Consider the following 23451-nt stretch of genomic DNA (forward strand, 5'->3'; position numbering starts at 1 on the left):
TGCCCTGCACGTGCAGCTGCGGCCACCTTCTCCGAAGCAGGCCCCGGACCCGCCTCTCCAGAGGCGCTGGGCCCAACGCCCCTGCTCTGGGCTGTAGGTGGCGGAGCGGGGAGGCGCCAGCCTCGGAGGGGAGGAGAACAGGGAGGGACCGGCTGCCCTCCAGCCGTCCACCTTCTGTCGCGGCGCGGGGGACACTCCTGCCGCCTTCGCTCCGTCCCCTGTGGACCCTGAGAGCGTGGGCAGGGCCGAAAGGGCTTCCGAGGGCTTGGCCTCTCCCACCCAGGAGGAAAAGGCGGGGGAAGCCCCCGGCGCCCGCTGCCCGGAGAGAGCCGTGGAGTCCTCGGGCTGCGCCGGCGCTGAAGACGATCCGGGCGGGGCTCCGGTACGCTGTGCCTGTCGCCGTCCGTGTCCGGAGCGGAGGCCAGCGGCAGCCCTCTCGGCGCCCGGGACCGTACGGGCCCCACCCTGCCGGGCGTGGGCGGCGACCCACCTCGGGAGAGCGGAGCAACCGTCGCGGGGCCTCGCCGCGGCCTCCAGCGCCCGGGGCACAGGGAATGCAGTGGCCCGCGGTCCCTAGTGCCTCTCCGTGTCTGGGCTGGGACTCCTCGATCGTCTGCTCCGCGGCCACGACGCTCCTGAGCCGAGCCGGCCGGGCCCCTCTCATGGCGGCCAGGTGGTTCAAGGAACTCCCCCTGACCCTGAAGACCGCGTCCGAGCGGGCCAGGCCCGGGGGCGGGGGCGGCGGCAAACCCCGCAAGAACTCGGAGGCCGGCGGCGCGGGGCCCACCCCGGGGAAGGGCCGCAAGAACTCCGCGGCGGAGCTGGGGAGCGGCAGGGCCGGCGCAGGCCCCCCCAAAGACAGCCGGCTGTCCCGGGACAGCCTTCAGGGCCTGATTCAGGCCGCTGCGGGCAAGGGTCGCAAGAACTCCCGGGCCACCGAGGAGGAGCCCCACCGGGGCGCGGCCAAGAGCTCGGGCTGCAGCACCTACATCAACAGGCTCATCAAGGTGGACACTCAGGAGAAGAACGGGAAAAGCAGCTACCCCAGCAGCAGCAGCAGCGGCAGCACCAGCTCCTCTTCCTCCGCGTCCTCCTCCCCTTCCTCCCTGGGCCCCGAGCTGGACAAGGGCAAGATTGTGAAGCAGCAAGACACGGTAAGAACACGACCTCCCTTGGACCCCTCAGTGGAGGGTGACACAGTGGACCAGCTACCCCCAGGATGTGTTTCCTCGCGTCCTTCCCCTCCACCATTCCGTGATTCTTAAGTGGCCATTTAAATTCATTTGACTTTTTTTGTCTTAAAAAAAAAAAAATCCTTATTCTAGAGAGATGGAGAGCTTTGCGGAAATGTACTATCCATTTAATCTTGTTAGCAGTTTAGAAGAGCACTTGAATGAGATATTCCTGCCTTGTTAAACTTGACCACTTTATAGATGTTATTTTTTTCCTACAAAGAGTTTGACACCATAGATGTGGTTTGTTTTAATTTTGATAACAAGAAGTCCAAAGCTAGACTTGTGTCTTGACTTTTATCCTTTTGGGGCATAAAGAATAGTAACCTCTAATCCGTGTAAAGTATGGATTTCAAAGCTTCAGGAAATGGTGGGCCCACCCCCTTCTCCACTGATGTGGAAGTTCCATCTTTCCCTTTGCAGTTCCGCCCAGGAAAGGGCTTCTCAGCTCAATGACACTCCCGGATTACTGCTCTTTGATTTATTCCACGGACATTCGTTGTGTAGCAGCCATATGGGATAAGGGGCACGGGCAGTGAGGGCTGTGGGGGATACAGAACAGACAAGGAAATGCTCCTAAGGAAATTGCAGATGAGGAGAGAAGAAGGTGTTTCCTGCTGTGCGCACACTGGAGGCTTTCTGGGTGCTGTCCAACGTGGGAAAAGTAAGGCTTGTGAACGCATGGACGGACTCTCGGTTTTTACAGTCCTGAGTTGATTTGCTTTGGTTTGGTTGTCTTTATTTTCTTTCTTGTGTGAAACAGAGAGAGAACTCAAGCTGAGACTGTAGACTCCAGTCCCGGAGTCACTTCCTCACATGGGAACTTTGATTTTCTCTTGCCGGGTGCTTCAAGCCTCCCTGACTGCACACACCATGTATGGCTGCATTGGGCATGACTGTTCCTTCCTCTTTTCACACATGTTTACAGTGAGCCTGCCCGTGCCAGGCACAGAGCAGAGAGTTCACACGTTACTCAGTGGTCTGCCTGGCTGAAGGTCGTATGCACTGTGAAGCCAAGGGCTGCATATCGTGTCTGAGTTCCTCGCTGTACCTTACAACTGTAATACATGTGCTGGGTAGTCAAAAAAACCCAGGTTGAGCGAGTGAATGGTATTCACGGTCCTCTGCAGAGGTTGGTTACTTTTGTGGTTGTCACTTCTGGGTATCTGAGGTTTCTTGGGCCATTTTCTCCCAGGCAGGGCGCTCTCAGCCAGGCTGTCTCTTCTCTTCACTGCTCCCTCGTTTATCCAGTGGTATTTCTCCATGAACTCTTAGGAGGATGTAACCGTGCTATGGAGCTTCCTCTCTGAAAAGGGCTCCTTAACCTCTGTCACTTAGCTGCTGCAGAACAGAAATATCACGCACACACCATCTCTCCAGGAACCTTCTTATTTTGGAAAAATGTTTTCTGACACAAGTACTGATCCAAACTCTATCTGATCTATGGCCTGTGACCGTCAGTTTGCCTATGGATTGTTGCGCCTAGAATTCCTTCAGTACTGTTTAGGATGGCCCTCTTTCTCCTTGATAAAGCCTGTCTCTTAGCGCTGTTATAAATCCCCCGAGGACAGGAAGCATGCTTTGCTTACTTGCATGACTCCCTTTGCCAGTGGGTGACTGACTGGCTGGCTGTGACTGTGCTTCTCAGCTGATTGCAGTTTTAAAAACCCATACCACGGGGTGTGTGTAGAGTGGTTCATCCGCTTGTGCTGTAAAGCCATGGACACCCTCCACTCCCCACCACCCATTTCTGTTACCCTCTAACCCAGCAAACGCTTTATTGCCCGTGAAGAGAATGGGAGATAGAAAGAGCCTTGTGGATAAGTAAAGGAGTTTAGATGAATTATTGTAAATCTACTCCACAAAGAAAAGTCTCAGATGTTTATGCAGCTGGGATATATCATCAAGTGTAAAAGCTGTCAGGAACTTGTTAGAGATTTTGACCTCTCTAGATCTGTAGGAGATTTCAGTAGCCACTTTTATACCATCACCATTTGGGTACATGGTAATCCTTTGCAACTGCCCTTGTTCTATTACAGGTCATCATTTTAGAAGACTACGCTGACCCTTATGATGCCAAACGGACAAAGGGTCAAAGAGATGCAGAAAGAGTAGGAGAGAACGATGGTTACATGGAACCCTATGATGCGCAGCAAATGATAACAGGTTTGTGAGCAGATTCTGCTTAATGGGGACTGAAATCTCACTCAGTTGGACCTTTATAAAATAGTGCCTGGTCTGTATTTGGGGGGAAGGGATAAAGCAATTTAGTCAGATCTGTTGACCGAAGAAGGAGAAATCAAACCCCAAACTAATGCCAAACTACCCAATTAACTTCTCCATAGTTTAGTATCCTTCAGAGTTTTAGAATTTTCAGAGATCTTTAAGGTTTGTCTGGTTCTCTGAAAGATGACATCTGTGAGTATGTAGATGTGCCCAGAGCATGAACTTCAGTTTTAAGATTATTTATATACATTTTTTGGCCACTTTTAGAAGCTTTGGCATCCGTAATGGGAATCATAAATCTTTACCAAGAGACAAATACATACTTAAAAAATCTTAAGTTGGGCGGCGCCTGTGGCTCAGTGAGTAGGGTGCCAGCCTCCTATACTGAAGGTGTTGGGTTCAAACCTGACCCCAGGCAAACTGCAACAAAAAAAAATAGTCGGGCATTGTGGCAGGTGCCTGTAGTCCTAGCTACTTGGAGGCTGAGGCAAGAGAATCGCCTAAGCCCAGGAGTTGGAGGTGGTTGTGAGCTGTGACACCACAGCACTCTACCGAGGGTGACAAAGTGAGGCTCTGTCTCAAAAAAAAAATCTTAAGTTGTTAAGAGATGCAAATGTGATGTGATTCTCTGTATTGTAGAAGATTTTCTCAACAAGTTCTAAAACATTGAAGCAAAAAATTTAATCACTAAGGAATAATTAACATCACTGCCACAAACCAAGCCATTCAAGGCAAACCACCTAAAACCAAACTCAACTAATCTTGTAACTTTTCAAGTCAGAACAATTCTAATTTGCAAACTAAGCAAACATTCTGTCATTTTTGTGGTCAAACTTTTCCCATTTATTCAGTTCTTTTAAGTTGATGTAAATGGTACTTAATAATATAGTTTGTAATAATATAAACTAGTTATTTAAATATATTTGTGATTTTTAAAGTAAATTATTTGTTCATCTTATTTTCCTTAAACATTCTTCCATCCATAATGAAAAATGTAGTTTCTGAGTGCTGACTCAAGGGAGCCTTGTTTGAATGTCACGGCTTTCATGCCTGGGAAAAGAGTAATTGGTCCCACGTTAAAGACTCTGTCTTTACTGTTTAAAACAGATGGAAAGGCTGTCAAGCCGAGGTTCCGTAAGTGTAATCTCAGAAGAGTTGAGCAGAGGGTAGTGGCAGCACCCTGGAAGGGCGAAGGCAGGCTTCAGAATGAAAAGGAGCTGCAACAGGAAAGCTCAGCTCTATTTCCTGTTTCTCTGCTCACAGAGATAAGGAGCCCCATTTGGGGAGGGTGTACCCTGGCCAGGCTATGACCCGGACAGTCATTGGATTATGATCCATAATGAAATATGTGAATGAAAGGAAGTGAAAATGAACTTAGAATTTTGAAAAAGTATCAGGGGCTTAAAAAGAATAGGGAAATGGATTTACTTTTACATAAAATTGAGGAAAAGGATTGTCTTTAAAAAAAAATTAATGCTTAATTTTGATTCTCTCTTTTTCATCCTTTAGGTTTATTTTTCTTTCTCTTTGGCAGGAATAGGTAGTTTATACCATTCCAGCTATTTATTTGGGGAGCCACACTGATAATAGGGAGAGTGCTATACTTTTTAAAAGTGAATATAGCAGGCGGCGCCTATGGCTCAGTGAGTAGGGCACTGGCCCCATATATTGAGGGTGGCGGGTTCGAATCCATCTCCGGCCAAACTGCAAAAAAAAATAGCCAGGTGTTGTGGCGGGCGCCTGTAGTCCCAGCTACTCAGGAGGCTGAGGCAAGAGAAACACCTAAGCCCAGGAGCTAGAGGTTGCTGTGAGCTATGACACCACGGCACTCTACCAAGGGCGACAAAGTGAGACTCTGTCTCTAAAAAAAAAAAAAGTAAATATAGCTTTTGTTCCCTGGTAATTTCCTTAAAAGTAAATATAACTTTTTTTCCTCATAATTCCTTCAAAAGCTCTGTAAGAGACTGCACTGCTGTCCCCCCTTGCAATAGGACAAAACAAACATGGTGAAAGGAATTTGGACTTGCCTGTGCTCACAAGACTTTTTAATAGACTGAGCAAGAATTAGGACCCGGATCTCCCACTCCAGATTGAGTGATCTGCCCCGACACCACATGCCTATTGGGACACACTTGAATGATGTATGCAAAAGCCCTGTAAACTTCTGTAGGAATATAAAATTAATGTATTCAGCTGGTAAATAAATTTGAATTTTTTTTTTGTAGAGACAGAGTCTCACTTTATTGCCCTTGGTAGAGGGGTGTGCCATTGTGCCATCACAGCTCACAGCAACCTCCAGCTCCTGGGCTTAGGCGATTCTCTTGCCTCAGCCTCCCCAGTATCTGGGACCACAGGCACCCACCACAACACCTGGCTATTTTTTGTTGCAGTTTGGCCGGGGCCGGGTTTGAACCTGCCACCCTCGGTATATGGGGTCGGCGCCCTACTCATTGAGCCACAGGTGCCGCTCTAAATTTGAATTTATTAAAATCTAAATCACTAACTTTCTAAATTGGGGATCTAAGTACACTTTGCTCTTAACTTTTAAAAAATTATGTTAGTGGATTTTAAAGTTTCTTCATTTAAAATGTATATGATAGGCCAGGAACAGTGGCTTATGCCTGTAATCCTCAGCTCTTTGGGAGGCCAAGGCAGGAAGATCATTTGAGGCCAGGAGTTCAAGACTAGTCTGGGCAACATTGTGAGACTCTAGCTCTATAAAAAATAAAAAAATTAGTTGGGTATGCTGGTGGTGTGCATGTGTAGTTCTAGCTACTGGGGAAGCTGAGATAGGAGGATTGCTGAGCCCAGGACTTGAAGGCTGCAGTCAGCTATGATAAAGCCATTGCACTTCAGCCTAGGCAATAGAGCAAAACGTTGTCTCTATAAAATAAATATAACAAAATAATAAAATCATAGAGAATATTCCTTGTGTTCCACTCATAGGTTATACAGCTGGACAGAATAACAGGAAGTGAGTTTATGGGAAGCTAGAAATAAAAGATTTGCTGCTTGGGTTTTTGTGTTTTGATTTTTTGAATCTTTTACTTTTTTATTCAGTTTGCTTGTGTGTTTGGTTGTCAAGCCCAAGTTCAGAAATTTCCCATATTTCTTGAGAAACAATGGGGATTTTAAAAAATTTATTTCAGTAGGAGATAGAGAGGGTGCTGTGAACATGATTTAACTATGGATCAAATAAATCTGTATTATCATTCTACTGTGAAATGGGAACAACATGCCTGATTTAAACAATATCTGGGGCATACAGAATACTGTCCATTTATATTTTTTAAGACAGAGTCTCACTCTGTTGCCCAGGCTAGAGTGCCCTGGCATCATAGTTCACAGCAACCTTAAAGTCCTAGGATCAAGTGATCCTCCTGCCTCAGCCTCCCAAGTAGCTGGGACTATAGTGGCCTGCCACAATGCATAGTTTTTCTATTTTTAGTAGAGACAGGGTCTTGCTCTTGCTCAGGCTGGTCTCAAACTCCTGAGCTCAAACGATCCTCCTGCATTGGCCTCCTAGAGTGCTAAGATTACAGGCATAAGCCACTGTGCCCAGCCAAACTGTCCATATTTTAATATGCTACAAATATTTCTTAGATGTTTGCTTACTATGTACCAGGCCCGTGCTGGGCTCTAGGCATACAGAAAGCAGGGTCCATGTGATTCCTTGGACCACAACATAAGGAGGAAACAAACCTAACACCAATAAAGAAGAGAAGTTATTAAAAGTTTGATAAATGCCATAAAATAGAAAAAGAGAAGCAGCATCTTCATCAGGAACAGAGGAGATAGGGAGGTAAGAGCAATTCATGACTTTCTTGTGGCCAAATAACTGTGGGACACAGGCTCCCTGGATGCCCAAAACTTTGCTCTTAACTTCTAAAAGTTAGAATTTATGAATTTAGGAATATATTGTCACTTAGATTTGTCTAAAGGAGATTGTTCATAAAAAGATATAACTATGAAAACAAGGCAATATTAGCATAAACTTTTGGTTTTCTGCTAAATCATCAGGGAACATTTATTTATTTATTTATTTATTTGCAGGAACATTTTAGCTAAATAATTAGCTGAAGTACTCTGCATAATTTAGCATTATGATAACAAATAACAGGTTAGCATTATAAGTTTTAGCCACCAAATTAAAACTTTTAGCATGCTGTGGGCATTAGAAATTCCCCAAGATGGCTCTAAGTTGGCCTTAGAGCTCTTCCCACAGTCGACATCATGCAACTTGTATGCTGAAGTCTTACTAGGTGCCAGAATTGCCAGATTTCCTCACTAAATCCAACCACCTCCTAAAAGTGGGGTTCTCTTACCCAGTTGAGGAAACCTAGGTTGGGAAAGATTAAATACTTTGTCCAGATTACAGAACTAAAAAGTGGAGATACCAGGTCACTCCTCACTCTTTGGGTTTAGTTATCAAGCCGTGGTTGAAAATTGTTTTTAAAAATTTTACTTTGCCTCCAGGTGTTTTGTTGGTTTGTTTAAATAGTCATCTTTTAGATCTCTGTTAAAAAAAAAAAGAAACTATTATGAGAGAAAAAAATGAGACTGTTTTCTATTTATTTAACTTGTCTCTACTTGTTCAATTTCAGGGTTTCTGAATTATACCTGCTTTTTGTTCAGGTGTTTAAATTTATTCAATAAGAAAATATAGCAGTGGGCGGCGCCTGTGGCTCAGTGAGTAGGGCGCCGGCCCCATATGCCGAGGGTGGCGGGTTCAAACCCAGCCCCGGCCAAACTGCAACCAAAAAATAGCCGGGCGTTGTGGCGGGCGCCTGTAGTCCCAGCTGCTCGGGAGGCTGAGGCAGGAGAGTCGCGTAAGCCCAAGAGTTGGAGGTTGCTGTGAGCTGTGTGACGCCACGGCACTCTACCCGAGGGCGGTACAGTGAGACTCCGTCTCTACAAAAAAAATAAAATAAAATAAAGTTCCCTGTGTTCTCTTTATAAAAAAAAAAAAAAAAAAAAGAAAATATAGCAGTAATTTTAAATCAAAACTTTGTGTACTGATAGAAGAGTAAAAAAGCTGTCTAACCGCCCTGCTTCTTTTTTTTATCATTATTTTGTTTTTTAATCATTATTTTAATTAGTTTAAAACTACATTTGAACATGTGTTTATTTTATTTTATTTTTTTATTTTTTGAGATGGAGTCTCACTAAATCACCCTCTGTAGAATGCTGTCGCATCAAAGCTCACAGCAACTCCAACTCTTGGACTTAAGCAAATCTCTTGCCTCAGCCTCCCAAGTAACTGGGACTACAGGCACCTGCCACAATGCCTGGCTTTTTTTTTTTTTTTTTTTTTGGTTGCAGTTGTCATTGTTTAGTTGGCCCCAGCCAGGTTCAAACCCGCCAGCCTTGGTGTGTGTGGCTGGCGCCATAACCACTGTACTATGGGTGCCAAGCATGAATATCTGTTTATTAATTTTTATCCAAAGAACCTGATAGATGGATTTCTGGTACATGCTATCTTGGTAATCATTGTACTTGATTATTTACATAGTAGAGCTTAAAATTATCTTTAGTGGTATTATGGGGTGGAAACTTTTGGGGGGGTACATATGATAATTTCATACATTCATGTAATTTGTAAAGATCAAATCAGTATACCTGGAATACCTATCACCTTAAATATCCATCTTTTCTTTAAATTAGAATGATTCAGATTCTTCTGGCTATTTTGAAATGTACAGTAGATTATTGTAAACTATAGTTACCTTACTGATCTAACACCAGGTCTTATTTCTTCTACCAAACCACGTACGTAGTTTGTACCCATTAACCAACTGCTCTTCATCCTCCCTCCCCCCTACCCTCTCGGGCCTCTTATAACCACCAGTCTAGCTTCTATCTTCATGAGACCCATTGTTTTTAGCTTCCACATCTGAGTGAGTGAGAACATGAGATATTTATCTTTCTGTGCTTGTAATAGCCCTGTTTCTGATCCTTGAGGAAAATAAATAGAGCTTTCTGACGCTGTAAGTTTAATGTTTTGAATACATGAAATGAATCAGAAGAGAAGACACATTAGAAATTATAATTAACATTTTACCTAAAATCTTTGAGCAGAAAGCTTGTGCTTGAGTCAGTAACAAATGGCTCCCACTAGCTCCTGTGTGACTGGCCTCAGTATATTCCCCTGTGAAAATGGGATAACATGCCTGTCACTGCCTTGCAGAGTGCCAGTGGGACACTGGGCATAATACACGTAGGCCGTGCACACCCAGTAAACACAGCCATTATTCAGACACTCCAGAGAGAATTTCCTTTCCAAAGAGAATTCCAGACAATATAGAGCAATAGTAATTGCTAGCTACGATTAATTTGCTAAAAAGAAGTCTAGGTCTTCTGCTGTGTTTTCAAATGTGAACGGCACAATATGGGTAGTGAGTTGGGGATTGAGAAGGGAAAATTTTCAGCCCCTGTTACGTTTCACACACAGCAGCTGCACACTTTAGTTGATGCAGGTCAGTCCTCGGTCTCAGCCCTGGCTGCAAATGAGTGTTTATCTGCTGCCCGACCACTGCCTTCTGCTGTCTGCCATGGTACGTGGCCTCTATCGGCAGCCAGGGTGTAGCTTCCTCTGGCCATTTCCTCCTTCTCAGGCTCGTTTCCTCTGGAGCCCGCTCTGCACGTCAGGGGCTATTCTCCCTGCAGGAGGGGTCGGCTTGCAGTCCCATGGCTGCTTCTGTTTCTGTGGCACCTCGGGTTGGGGCGGCCATATGTTAGAATGGACTGACAGCTTTCTCCCCTTCCAGGGGGGAGCTGTCAAACCCCTCCCTCCCATTAAACATTATTTCAAGAGATGATGATACTTTGCAGGTTTTGCCCAATCCCAGGACCATGGAAGGAGGGAACATCCTTAGTTGTGTGCTTTCTGGTGTCTTCACATGTGCACAGACTGTCTACAATAGAAGGAACACAAGAACTGTGTCTCAAAAGTAAAAGCCCAAACACACGTGTAAGAAGAACTCAAGATTCTAATCATTGTACCTCACTTTAATATACATTTATGGACATTTCCTTGTGAGCAGGACTCCTGTCTTAAGGTTAGCATTAACTCTCCTTTTAGTCCAGCTGGGGCAGAAGACTTCAGAAGGGTTTCCCCAGCCTGTGTGGATGGGATGATCTAAACTGGGGGCAAACTTCAAGTCCTTTTATAAAAATTCCAGCCTTATCTTAATTGAACCAAGAACAGAATATGTTTCTGTTTCTTGTTTTCCATAGCTCCATCTAGAATAGGCAATGAAGGAAAAGGCTGCAGGGCTGAGAGTCAAGAGCCTTGGACAGAGACAGGGCTCTGACCTCAGACAGCCTCAGGCAACTGGCCCAGCCTGGCGGGGCAGGAGGGGCCATTCTTCTCGCTTTTATGTTCTGATGGGAGGTTTCAGACACAGGTGATGTCTTTTCCTGGAGAGGGTGAGCAATGAGAGGTCACTTCTAGTGAGCAGGAGGACATGGAATGGGGACTGTGTGTTCCTAGGATATACATAAGTGGCTTTCAGGCTAGGCTACTATTGGAGTCACCTGGGGAAGTTTTCCAGTCTGACTTTCAAACTGTTCTGAGCAATTAAATCAGAACCTCTGCTGTGGGACCCCAGTGGCAGCAGGTATTAATGTTCCCCCGGCCATGTCAACCAGCCATCGCTGCACAGTCACAGAACACTGCTGACAGGGCCCCTCCCAGCTGAACTATAACCTCACCCTACATGTAAGTTTTGCTTTTCTAATTTAGTACCCTGATTTTAATAACTTTTTCCTGATTAGTTGTACTCTGCTTGTTATAGAAATGTTATTGAGTCAATGGTTCTTTTCCACAGAGTGTCACCATGCCCGTTGTAAGTTACAGGTAGAAAGTCTTCACATTCTTTGTGGCCATGGCACTACATCTCCAGACCCTCTTCTTGCTCACGTGACCCCTTCCTCAGCCTTCTTTGCTGGCACCTCTCCTTCTGACACCTACTCCTTCTTGACCGAAGGCGTCCCAGACTCTGCCTCTGAGGCTCTTTCCTTTGCACTCTGCCCTCCTTTTCTCTCCTATTGCTTTGTTCTTGTGATTTTCACAGCCATCTCTTGTGAACAGCTCCTTGACTGCGCGCTACCTGCTGGAGGAGTTCTAGAGCTTCTTCAGCCTCTCCCCTCCCATCTGTCCATCCAGTTGTTATTTAGCACAACTGTGTGTCCTGTAGTGATAAACAAGACTGGTGGTCCCTGCCGTGGCAGTCTCCACTGACTTAGAAATTACAGACACATCAACAAATAAATCCACACACTGGGAGAAGTGTAAAGTGAGAGTGGCTTGGCACAACTGTGCCTCCTGGTCAGCTCTGTGGGGCACCAGAGGAGAAAGTGGCAGGAAAGACTTCTCAGGTGGGAGGAGAGGCTGAGTTAGTTTCAAAGGATTGGAAGATCAGCAGGCACTGGTGGGCGTGAGCCAGTGTAGTGTGCAAGGAACTTCACAAGAGCCGTCTGGTTAGAGCAAAGAGTTGGACTGTGGGAAAAAGGGGTAGGTGGTGTTGAGAGAAGGGGGTAGAGAGGGAGACAGTGATTGGTCTAGAAAGCCTTCTTCCCATAATGAGCATTTTGTGCTTGATAAGGAGACAATTGAGAACTTATAAGGTGTTAAGTGATGAGATGTCTATGATTAGAAAGGCCCAACTTGGCCAGGGGCACAGTGGCTCACACCTGTAATCCCAGCATTCTGGGAGGCTGAGGCCGGTGGATAGCCTGAGCTCAGGAAGTTCAAGACCAGCCTGAGCAAGACTGAGACCCTGTCTCTACTAAAACCAGAAAAACTAGCCATGCTTTGTGGTGGGCCTGGAGTCCAGCCATTCAGGAGGCTGAGGCAGGAGGATCACTTGAATCAAAGGGTTTTGGGTTGCTGTGAGCTACGACGAGATGGCACTCTACCAAGGGCAACAAAGTGAAACTCTGTCTCAAAAAAAGAAAAAAAGAAAAAGAAAGGCCCACCTTGACTGTGACCAGGTGTAGGACAGACTGGAGGTTTCCTGACGGGCACTTAGAAGAGCCACAACATGAGGCTGCTGTTGGTCTCTGTCACCAGCTCTGGGTGTCCAGACTCTAGCTGTCTCTAACTCTGCCTGGCCCCTTGGCCTCAGGCCGGGCAGTCCCCAGATGCTGCTGTTTCCTTCTCAGGGTGGCTGGCTGGTGGTTGGCTAGTTTGGATGGGTTTTTTTCTGTCTGGTTTCATGCCTTAGTTCAGACCATCCCTTTCTACCTTACCTCATCCTGTACACTGTGGTTAGAGCTACTTCCAGTGAAATACAAATATAATCATTATTCCCTATTATAAAAAATCATAATCATGCAGAACAATCTGAACATTTGGTCCTTGCCTTTAAAACTGCTGCACTTTGGTGCGTGGCTGGTCTCCTCGTCCAGCTGCTTCTCTGCCCACCTCTCTCCTCTTGGCCTCTGTCCTTTCAGTTTATCTCTTAGCTCCCCCTTATGGGAACAAGCCCTTTGGAGTTCCCACTCTGTTTCTTTACTCATGCAGCTTCCTCCATGGAGATGACCTTCTCCATCAAAGTCACCATATCTTCCCTTTCCCCTCCACTCAGAGCGTGTCTGCATGTGCTGGAAAAGAGCGCGGCCTCTAGACTCCCACTTGCTGCTTTTGAGTTCAGGCTTTGCCCCTTACTGGTTTAGACTATTTCCTTAAAATCTTTGTGCTTCAGTTTTCTCTTCTATAATAAAGGGGGAAATAATAGTACCCATCTCATAAAGTAATGAAAATTACAGCACACACAGAATGGTATTTAACACACGGTAAGCTGCTGGTAAATGTCAGCTGGTAAGTGATTACTAATGTAACAACTCTCTGACTTTGATTTATCTTGCATTATTAGTCTGGTCCACATTGTTTGTGAATGTCTGTGTCTACCTTACTGTATTCAAACTGCCTAGAAGTCAGAGACTCTCTTCCCTCATTGAGTGTGGAACAATGCTTTGGGTACATGGTCTCTAATTTATGATGGTTTGACTTAGGATTTTTCAACTTTACAATGGAGCAAACGTGATGTGCATCCAGTACAACAATTCTGGGTTTTACTTTTTTTTTTGAGACAGAGCCTCAAGCTGTCACCCTGGGTAGAGTGTCGTGGCATCACAGCTCACAGCAACCTCCAATTCCTGGGCTCAAGCGATTCTCCTGCCTCTGCCTCCCAAGTAGCTGGGACTACAGGTCCCCGCCACAACGCCCGCCTGTTTTTTGGTTGCAGCCGTCATTGTTGTTTGGCGGCCCGGGCTGGATTCGAACCCGCCAGCTCAGGTGTATGTGGCTGGCGCCTTAGCCGCTTGAGCTACAGGCGCCGATCCTGGTTTTTACTTTTGTGTGTGCGTATGTGTGACAGCTGCTTTGTCATCCTGGGTAGAGTGCCATGGCCCCTGCCCAGCTCACATCAACCTCAAACTCCTGGGCTCAAGGGATCCTTCTGTTTCAGCCTCCCCAGTAGCTAGGACTACAGACACCTGCCACCTTGGCCAGCTACTTTTTCTATTTTTAGGAGAGATGAGGTCTCACTTGTGCTCAGGCTGGTTTCACACACCTGCGCTCAAGCTATCCACCTGTGTCAGCCTTCTGAAGTGCTAGGATTACAGGCACGAGCCACCAAGCCTGGCCTGTTTTTCACTTTCAATAGAGTGCTCAATTAATTACATGAGATATTCAACACTTTATTGTAAAATAGGCTTTGCGTTAGATGATTTTACCCACCTATAGACTATTGTAAGGGTTCTGAGCATGTTTAAAGTAGGCTGGGCTAAGCTATAATGTTTGTTCAGCAGGTTAGTTGTATTAAATGTGTTTTTGACATATGATTCAGTTTTATTAAAATACTTTGATCTGGGCTTCCTAACAAAATTTGAACACTTTGAAGGTGGAACTATGCTTAGAGCAGACACCAGGACATAAAACAGGTTACCCTGAGGCCGCCTCTCACACACTGCCGGTGGCTGACTTCAGGTGCAATCTCTCCTTTCAGGAGCGGGTCCCATTACCTGGTGCAGGGATAGGAGGGAAGAAGTTGTAGGCACCTTCCTTTTGCTTTTGTATCGCAGCTGGAAATGAACAGTCCATTACAGGACAATATTGGAGTTAGCTGCCACCTTCAACCTGACAGAGGTGAAGACATAATTGGGTTAATTACCAGGCTTTATGGCATCTTCTCTTTCAAGGAATTGTGTATGACGTGTGTTTCAGAAATTAGACGCCGCGGTTCCAAAGACCCCCTGGTGAAGGCCGTCCAGCTGCGGGACAGCCCCTGCGAGCCAGTGGAGAGCGGCCTAAAGTCCGAGGCGTTAGCCAAGAGACGGGGCTCCAAGGACCTCCCTGGGAGACCGCTGCCCCTGTATGACACCCCGTATGAGCCTGCAGATGGGGCACCCAGGGCAGAGGGGAGGGCGTGGCCCCCTGAGGGCCGGCTGCCCGAAGATGACGAGCGGCCAGCAGCAGAGTATGAGTGGCCGTGGGAGTGGAAGAAGGAGCAGCTGGCACGTGCACTGGCAGGTGAGGCTGCCAACCCGGCTTTCCAGCTGAGTCTTTCCTGATGTTCCTCACTGCGGTCTCTTTCCCCAAGGAATTTGAGCCCACAAATTGCATTTTTTAAAATCCTTTTGGATATCTTTATTTTCCTCCCTTTTCTCAGCTTGCACCTGTTTTGGAAATGCCTTAAATGAGTAATGAGCACTGTACATCTATTTTCCCACCTTTGACGCTATTAGATTGGCGGGCGCAGCTTTTTCTGTAGTAACTCTCACTTGGTGCTACTCCTAAAACCTGTTACCATCCCTGTTAAGACGGCAGTACTGAAAAAAAATGGACCACAGGTAGAGGTGATTGGAAAGCTGGAGGAAGTTGGATTTTTTGTTTTGCTTAGAAAAATCCTCCTAAAAAGAATCAATATTTTGTGAATTTTTCAGATAAGGAAAAGTTGATAAGCAGTTTATCAATAGATAATTCCCCCTCCTGCTTCTCCCAAGGCATAGTTTTTCTACTTATCCATCCACATAATTTCTTTTGCCTTTGATTTAAAATATTAGGGTATTGGGTGGCGCCTGTGGCTCAGTGGATAGGGCGCCGGCCCTATATACTGAGAGTGGTGGGTTCAAACCCAGACCTGGCCGAACTGCAACAACAACAACAAAAAATAACTGGGTATTGTGGCGGGCCCCTGTAGTCCCAGCTACTCGGGAGGCTGAGGCAAGAGAATCACCTAAATCCAGAAGTTGGAGGTTGCTGTGAGCTGTCCTACCAAGGGCAATGAAGTGAGACTCTGTCTCTAAAAAAAAATAAAAAATAAAATAAAATATTAGAGTATTTCTTCTCTCTAACGGTAAAGCCAGGAGTGCAAATTAAAAGGATAGCCCATGCAAGGGGTGATTAGAGAAGGTAATAGGTGTAATAGGAAGCATTTGTGTCGGTTTTATTTTGATTTTAGTCTTGTTTTCAACAAATCTCTTGTGGGTACCTGCTGATTTCTTGGTGCTCTGCTAGGCTGTGTCATTTTATCTCCTTATGTTCTGTCCAGCCTACGTGTCATAGCATCTTTAAAATATTATTTGGGGGCGGCACCTGTGGCTCAAAGAAGTAGGGCGCCGGCCCCATATGCCAGAGGTGGCAGGTACAAACCCAGCCCGAGCCAAAAATGGAAAAAAAAATAAACCCATTATTTGGTAGTTTTTTTCTGTTCCTGAGTTGATTTTGCTTTTTATTATTTCGTATCCATTTGACTTTTTAGAATGATGCACTCTCTCCCAAGGAATCATTACCTGTACTCTACGTACTCTGTATATTCTTATTTTAAAAACACAAAAATGAGTAATTTTTTTTTATTGAGATAGAGTCTCACTTTATTGCCCTTGGTAGAGTGCTAAGCCTGGGCTCAAGTGATTCTCTTGCCTCAGCCTCCCAGCTAGCTGGGACTACAGGGGCCCGTCACAACACTGGGCTATTTTTAGAGACGAGGTCTCTCTCCGGCTCAGGCTGGTCTTGAACCTGTGAGCTCAGGCAATCTACCCACCTCAGCCTCCCAAGTGCTAGGATTACAGGCGTGAGCCACCGTGCCTGGCCAAAAAATGAATAATTTTTTCAAAGTCCATGCTCAACTATATTAAAACGGTTTCCTCTCATATTCTAAAACTGTGATGAATACCTTCAGGAGAAGCAGCTGCGTGGGAGGCTAGCAGTGGGATTAGATGTCAAAGCCAGCAGGAGCTCAGCCAGCCAGTGTGTCGGGCAGTATGCTACCACTCACGTAGAGGAGAGAATGCTTCTCTCCTACACTAAGGCAGGCAAGGAGGTTTCTTCTTTGAATTTTATGTTGATCATCTCAATGGCCTCTGATGTTAAATGGAGTCTTCCTTCCAGTCCAGTTTGAAGGATCTGAGCGACCTTCTGTCAGGGAGGAGACAGTGAGGCAGCACCACCGGCAGAAGAGCTGGACCCAGAAGATCTTAAAGCCATCGCTCTCTGACCACAGTGATGGAGAGAAAGTGGACCCAGGCCTGCCCCTGGAGAAGCAGCCGTGAGTCTCCCCAACAGATCATTATAACCGGCAGTACCTGGAAGCTTATTGACAGCTCCATGGTGGGGGCACACTGGCCCACTTTACGTGATTACTTTTGTTTATGAATATTCATCTTGAGCTTATTAATGAAAACCCATCTCGGAAGCCTAGTGCATTCATGCTGAATGGAAAGCACACGGCATCTTGACAGTGTTTGGGTTTTAATTCTCACTCTCCTGTACAAAGTGAAAACCCTTTAGATGACACCAGCCTGTTAGCTCTTGGATGACTGATAGGCTTTGTGATCTAGGGTCCCACAGATCTGCACTTTGTCTTTTCTGAGTGGGAAGCAGGATCTAGTTCAGGATGTTGAACTCCTACCAAAGTTCATTTCAAATAATGCTCCGTGGAAGGATGCACAGTCTGGATTCGCATGCTGACATTCACGGCACCGTCTCTTCTCCCACCCCATCTTTTTCAGTTGGTATCATGGTGCCATTACCCGTGCTGAGGCTGAGAGTCGACTACAACCCTGCAAAGAAGCTGGTTATCTGGTTCGAAACAGTGAGTCAGGGAACAGTAGGTACTCCATTGCACTAAAGTGAGTATTTGAGCCTGGTGAATGTGGCTTTTTTTCCCAGGAGAAGGGACACTGTGAATGGGCAGATTGCAGGTCAAAATCTAATGTGCAGGTGGTTTACAGGGGTGTGTATTACAGAGCATAGGATGCATTTGCTTGCAACATGAGACTCTCTGATTAGACTGTAAAATTGGTGTTGGGTAAATGCCTCAATATTTACTGAGATAATGACAGGCTTATTTCGTTATCCTTGTATGTTAGTCAGTTTCTACCTTACATTACTAGATCTGTACTGAGCTGTCTTAGTAGAGAATTCCTGACAAAAAGAATAGTTCCAGTCATTCTTCTTTTATTCCCTAGTACTAGGGACTTTAATAAATTAGATCCCTTGATGGTCAAAATGCCAATGGCAATTTTGATACCAGTTTCTTCTGGTGAGGCAGGAAGTGCTGACTTGCCTGCTACTCCCCCTGTCGGACGTGCACAGAACATTTACCGTGGCCTGGCAAGCCTGGTGGAGTGTGTGTCATGGAAATTCTCATTGCTCTGTGAGTGCGCTGGCGCTGTATTGGAGGGTCATTGTCAAGAGCCTGAACAGCGTTTCCTTCCTGAGGAAGCTGAGCCCCTGCAGCTGGAACAATCAGACTGGAGGGGACCTTGGGGAGGGGGGGCACATGTTGGAGCAACAGGGCTCAGAAAACGGGACAGGCCACCAGATATACAACATCAGGAATAGCTCTGCTATGCTCCTGAAACTGGTGCTTATGGATTAAATCTTTGAGCCTTCAGTGCCAGCTGTCATTATGTGCAGCCAGGAGTGGTCTTTTCAGATGAAGGTGGCAGGAAACAGTTTGAGAATGATGATTCATGTGGTCTTTCTAGAAAAAAGGTAGAGGAAACCTATATGTACTCTTACCAGGCCCTGGTAAGAAGGTGGGTTCCCCCTTCATCTGAGCCTTGTGCTTGGGAATAAGCACTTGTTTGGCAATTTGAGGACCAGAAGGGACTTGGCACTGATTTTTTTTTTGCAGTTTTTGGCCAGGGCTGGGTTTGAACCCACCACCTCCGGCATATGGGGCTGGCACCCTACTCCTTTGAGCCATAGGCGCCGCCCCTAGAACTTGGCACTTTTTAAATTGTTTTCTTTGGGTCAGAACCTGATGGCTGATGTGTAATAAGGATAAACAATTCAAGTATGACATGCATTTAGGCTGTGAAGTTTCTGAGGGCACTAGGAAAGTGTCGAATGCATTTCTATTTATGTAGAACAGTTCTGGGAATGGACCACCCACCTGCTGTGAATCTTACTGGCATTGATTTCAGTGGGGATGGATCCTCTGCTCACTCATTCATGTCTCCTCCCTGATTCTTCTGTTGTTCCAGGACTAGTCAAGGATGTGTCCACATCATAGTGGCTCAGACCAAGGACAACAAATACACGCTGAATCAGACAAGCGCTGTGTTTGACAGCATCCCCGAAGTGGTACACTACTATTCTAACGAGAAGTTGCCTTTCAAAGGGGCAGAGCACATGACCTTACTCTACCCAGTGCATAACAAGCTTCACTGAAGCTCAGCCATCGAAAGTCCTGGGCCTCTGGCACCTATGAGGGCATCAGCACTCCCAACCCGCAAGCATCTCAGCAGACGGGGCCCAGCTGCTCGTTAGTAACTAGCAGGAAGTGGGAGTCTTCATTTCACAAGTCCCAGAGTCTTGAATTTGTTCCATGGCATTTGGTTTCCTTGTTAAGTAGTTCTACAATAGGAAGTCATAATTTACCTGTTTCCTCCACCTCTGGAGCAGGGCATTCTATTTAGGGGTTGACTCTCAGGAAAGGTAAGTCAAGAGTTCAGGGGCAATAAAGTGCTCTGGAAGTGTGCTAGTTGGTACCTGGAATACCTGGTCACGACACAAACCAACAAAAATATCACTTGACTTTTACAAATGACTGTGTGGACCAGAAATGTGTGTGATGACGGGCTCCTTACTTTTGGGAAATGGATGAACAGTGGAAAATAAGAATGATGGGCAACAAAGTTCTCCCTCGAGTGTTCTAATTTAGCTCTGGAGTTTGCGAAAATTTATAACTTTAGAGTCTGGCCTAGGAATTATTTTGCTGGTCAGCCTTTCTAAGAAAGTTCATGTTTTCTCAATCTCTGTGGATTTTTCATCATTTTCTAGCCAATCAGCGATACAAGCACAAATAGGAAGAATGATGCCCCAGATTTAAGAATCACTGATATAATTAAATATGGGCATAATTATTATAACTCTGAGTCACAAGATAAAATATAGAGCAAAAATTTCATTTCTAAATTTTTAAATTCTCAGATTTTCAAAGCTCAACAACTGTCATCTTATTGGATAATCGTATAGAACTTCCAATATCTTTTGTTTCATTCTTTGTGCATTTTAGTTGGTATGAAATCATTTTAAATTTTGTCTCTGGGATTTGCTTTGTATTTTTAGTAAATCCGAAAAAAAAACAAAAACAAAAACCGGTTGTATGAATGGAGTCTAAAGCCTGCAGACACTCTCTCATTCCGTTCTGAGCAGACTGGCTTATACTGTACAAAAGTGTTTTAAAGGACTTTGAGGTTCTCTCTAACTATGATTACTTAAAATATTAAATTAATATTAATAGTATTATCTTTGTGATTTATCACGAATCTGTATCACCAATTTACTTACTGTGAAAAAAAAACATAGGCATGGCATACTGTGAGAAGAATGCTATGGTGAGTGGCTCTGTAATTAAAACTGAACAGATGTTTCTGTATTCATGGAGTTTGTAATTTGGTTCTTAGAATTGGTCCAGATGCAAAAGCACTCTTATCAATGAAAAGTTAACTTTTGTGGCTTCTTTTACATACGTTAAGAAGTTAGCTTTTGTAGCTTCTTTTGAATAAAAAAAAAAAAAAATGCTGATTTAGTTGATTTTTAGGAAAGCATATTTTTCTAATTTTTAGTTATCATTTGAGTACTATAATTTAGAAGTTAGTAAATTTTTGCTTTTTTTTTTTTTTCAGTTAAGATAATCAGCCAGAGGGGTTCGTGATCTTTGATTTAAAAAATTTGAGAGGAGGAAAAAAAAATTGAGAGGAGCTTCTTCTCACTGGAGCTCATTAATTTCATTAATAGGGTGGCACCTGTGGCTCAGTGAGTAGGGTGCCGGCCCCATATACCAAGGGTGGCAGGTTCAAACCAGGCCCTGCCCAAACTGCAACAGAAAAATAGCCAGGCGTTATGGCAGGTGCCTCTAGTCCCAGCTACTCGGGAGGCTGAGGCAAGAGAATCGCCTAAACCTAGGAGCTGGAGGTTGCTGTGAGCCGCAGCGCTCTACTGAGGGTGACAAAGTAAGACTCTGTCTCTAAAAAAAAAATTTTTTTTAAATAATAATTTCATTAATAAAGAATGTTTGTTTTATAAATACTGATAAAAAATTTTAATGTCTTTTGGTTCATGTATTTTATCTTTAGTACAATATTTGTAAAAATTTTTCAGCACTCGTAGTTCCAATTCCATTCAACAAATATTTATTATCTTCTATATACAAATTATTCGTTGTGTTAAACTTATTTTTATTACAACATTCTAGAAATGAAACCTTATTTTTTACTTAGTCTACAAAGGAAATACAGCAGTTATTCTCATTTTAATAAATGCTAAAATCTTTACGAAGTTTTTCTTTGTGCACTAAATGATTTTGGGCTCATACCTGGCAACTCTGATGAGTGTATAATGAAACAATATTTTGGCAACAGGCCTGACACCATGTTTGCTGAGCTTCTTTCGTGTGCCCAGTGCTGTGCTGTCCCCTACACTACTTGGCCATGGCCACCATGCTATTTTCTTCACAGAATTAAAAGTGGAGGATATTTGGATTTATATAGAGTTCAGTTACTTTATAATTGTACCGGAGGTTATAAGAAGAAGCAATACAATAAATTAGGGGAAGGGGTTTAGCTACTGTTTTCTTCAGGTTGTGAAACAAGCTGATAAAAGGCAGACAGTTCACAGCTGGGGAGTGGCACAAAGTACCAGACGTTCTAAGAACAATTAGGCCTGGCAGGTGTCCCTAAAGGCTTCCCAGTTCAGCCTCCTGGGCCAGCTGAGCTGAAGCTCTATGACGTGTTCTCTGGGCTCTGAATGCTTGGACTTTTTGTCATTTTATCATGTCTGGATGAAAGTATTTTCCTGTAGTCTTCAGTCCTTCCAGTTAATTCTGTCTCTCAGTTATTTTCTAGCACTAAAAGAGAGAATAATCTCTTTTAGTGAATTTTGCCTTGAATTTAGCCTATCTATAGAGTTGTGCCGGTGTTCTTTCTCCTTTATAACTCCTCTGTCTTAAAAAAATACTCTGCTTTGGGCGGTGCCTGTGGCTCAAAGGAGTAAGGCGCTGACCTCATATGCCAGAGGTGGTGGGTTCAAACCCAGCCCCGGCCAAAAACTGCAAAAATAAATAAATAAATAAAAATACTGTTGCCTTTCGTCTCTTCTTGGACACACATTGTGCCTGGCTTCCGGCCATGGCTCTACTCTCCAGCCTGTTGGAATGGCCACCCAGTAGGCTGCTACCTTGATGAGAAATAAAGCTCTTCTTTAAAAAAAAAAAAAAAAAAATACTCTGCTTTATGGCGGTGCCCATAGATCAGTGGGTAGGGTGCCAGCCACATACACTGAGGCTGGGGGGGTTCGAACCCGGCCCAGGCCAGCTAAAACAACGACAACTACAACAACAATAACAACAACAAAATAGCCGGGCGTTGTGGCGGGCGCCTATAGTCCCAGCTACTTAGGAGGCTGAGGCAAGAGAATCACTTAAGCCCAAGAATTTGAGGTTGCTGTGAGCTGTGATGCCATGGCTCAGGGCAACAGCTTGAGGCTCTGTCTTAAAAAAAAAGAAAGAAAGAAATGAAGCTTGCAGGGGTCCTCAAACTTTTTAAACAGGGAGCTAGTTCACTGTCCCTCAGACCGTTGGAGGGCCGGACTATAATTAAAAAAAAAAAAAACTATGAACAAATTCCTATGCACACTGCACATATCTTATTTTGAAGTAAAAAAACAAAATGATTATTGTATACAGTTATGATTTAATAAAAAAATTAAAAAAAAAAAAATGGGAACAAACACAATCATACCGCCGCATGTGGCCCATGGGCCATAGTTTGAGGACCCTTGGAAAGGATTGGAACGTTGTAAGCTGAGATAAGAAAGTCTGCTAATCAGAGATGAGCCACCAGACCTATATACCCAGACTCAAGGATCTGTTAAGTACATTGAGGACCTGCAGGTGTGATTTAAGCTTTGTCTTGTACAGCCTTCAGACTGTTAATACGTTATAGAGGACATCTCTAAGAAGGGAAGGGCATGACGAGGCATGTTTGACCTTCCCTTCTTATACCAGCAACTCAGCTTTAGGATATTTCTGGGGTCCCTTTGGCCAAGAGGGTGTCCATTCAGTCAGCTGCAGGGCTTAAGATTTTATTTAGTTCACAGGGGGAGGTGGGCAGATAATCAAGAGAGACAGCCAGATTTTTTTTTTTTTTTGGCAGGGGCCGGGTCTGAACCCACCACCTGCTATATATGGGGCTGGCTCCCTACTCCTTTGAGCCACAGGCGCTGCCCGACAGCCAGATATTTTTGAGGCAGGTGGGAAAGTCCTAATTTGTTAATCGGATTATTTAACTGTGCTATTACTATGTTATTGGCTATTGATATCGGATATATCTAAATATTTAATTCAGGAGAACAACTATGAGACATTCTTCATTTGCTTTTTAAGTGAGGGCAGCCTTTCTAAGTCTACCAAAACGCCCACGTTAGGGAAGAGACCCGGTGATGTTTAGAGCTCATCCCTCCCCCCGCCCCCCGCAT

At 44.8% G+C, this 23451-nt stretch overlaps 1 protein-coding gene across 2 annotated transcripts; it reads left to right on the plus strand.

Annotated features, from left to right (window-relative positions):
- The first annotated feature begins 530 nt into the window (after positions 1 to 530).
- SHE (Src homology 2 domain containing E) lies at positions 531 to 22051 on the plus strand. 2 transcript variants are annotated; one of them, XR_008383257.1, is made up of 6 exons: positions 531 to 1154; positions 3272 to 3398; positions 14689 to 14994; positions 16855 to 17011; positions 17475 to 18121; positions 18957 to 19088. XR_008383257.1 is itself a non-coding variant. In XM_053607810.1 (6 exons), the coding sequence occupies exons 1-6, from the start codon at positions 555 to 557 to the stop codon at positions 19141 to 19143; spliced, it is 1497 nt and encodes a 498-aa protein (XP_053463785.1). In that variant the 5' UTR covers positions 531 to 554; the 3' UTR covers positions 19144 to 22051. The 2 variants fall into 2 exon arrangements, 1 of the variants encoding a protein (XP_053463785.1); XM_053607810.1 differs by having other exon boundaries at positions 17475 to 17594; positions 18957 to 22051.
- The last annotated feature ends 1400 nt before the right edge of the window (positions 22052 to 23451 follow it).

The sequence above is a fragment of the Nycticebus coucang genome, chromosome 10, assembly GCF_027406575.1.
Source record: "Nycticebus coucang isolate mNycCou1 chromosome 10, mNycCou1.pri, whole genome shotgun sequence".
Lineage (NCBI taxonomy): Eukaryota > Metazoa > Chordata > Mammalia > Primates > Lorisidae > Nycticebus > Nycticebus coucang.

What these genes read in the sequence shown, in the direction of transcription:
- SHE (XM_053607810.1), top strand. Translation starts at nt 555, where the DNA reads ATGCAGTGGCCCGCGGTCCCTAGTGCCTCTCCGTGTCTGGGCTGGGAC. An exon ending in CTGCCCCTGGAGAAGCAGCC is followed by an intron (nt 17,012 to 17,474) that starts GTGAGTCTCCCC and finishes CATCTTTTTCAG; the next exon opens with TTGGTATCATGGTGCCATTA. An exon ending in AGGTACTCCATTGCACTAAA is followed by an intron (nt 17,595 to 18,956) that starts GTGAGTATTTGA and finishes CTGTTGTTCCAG; the next exon opens with GACTAGTCAAGGATGTGTCC.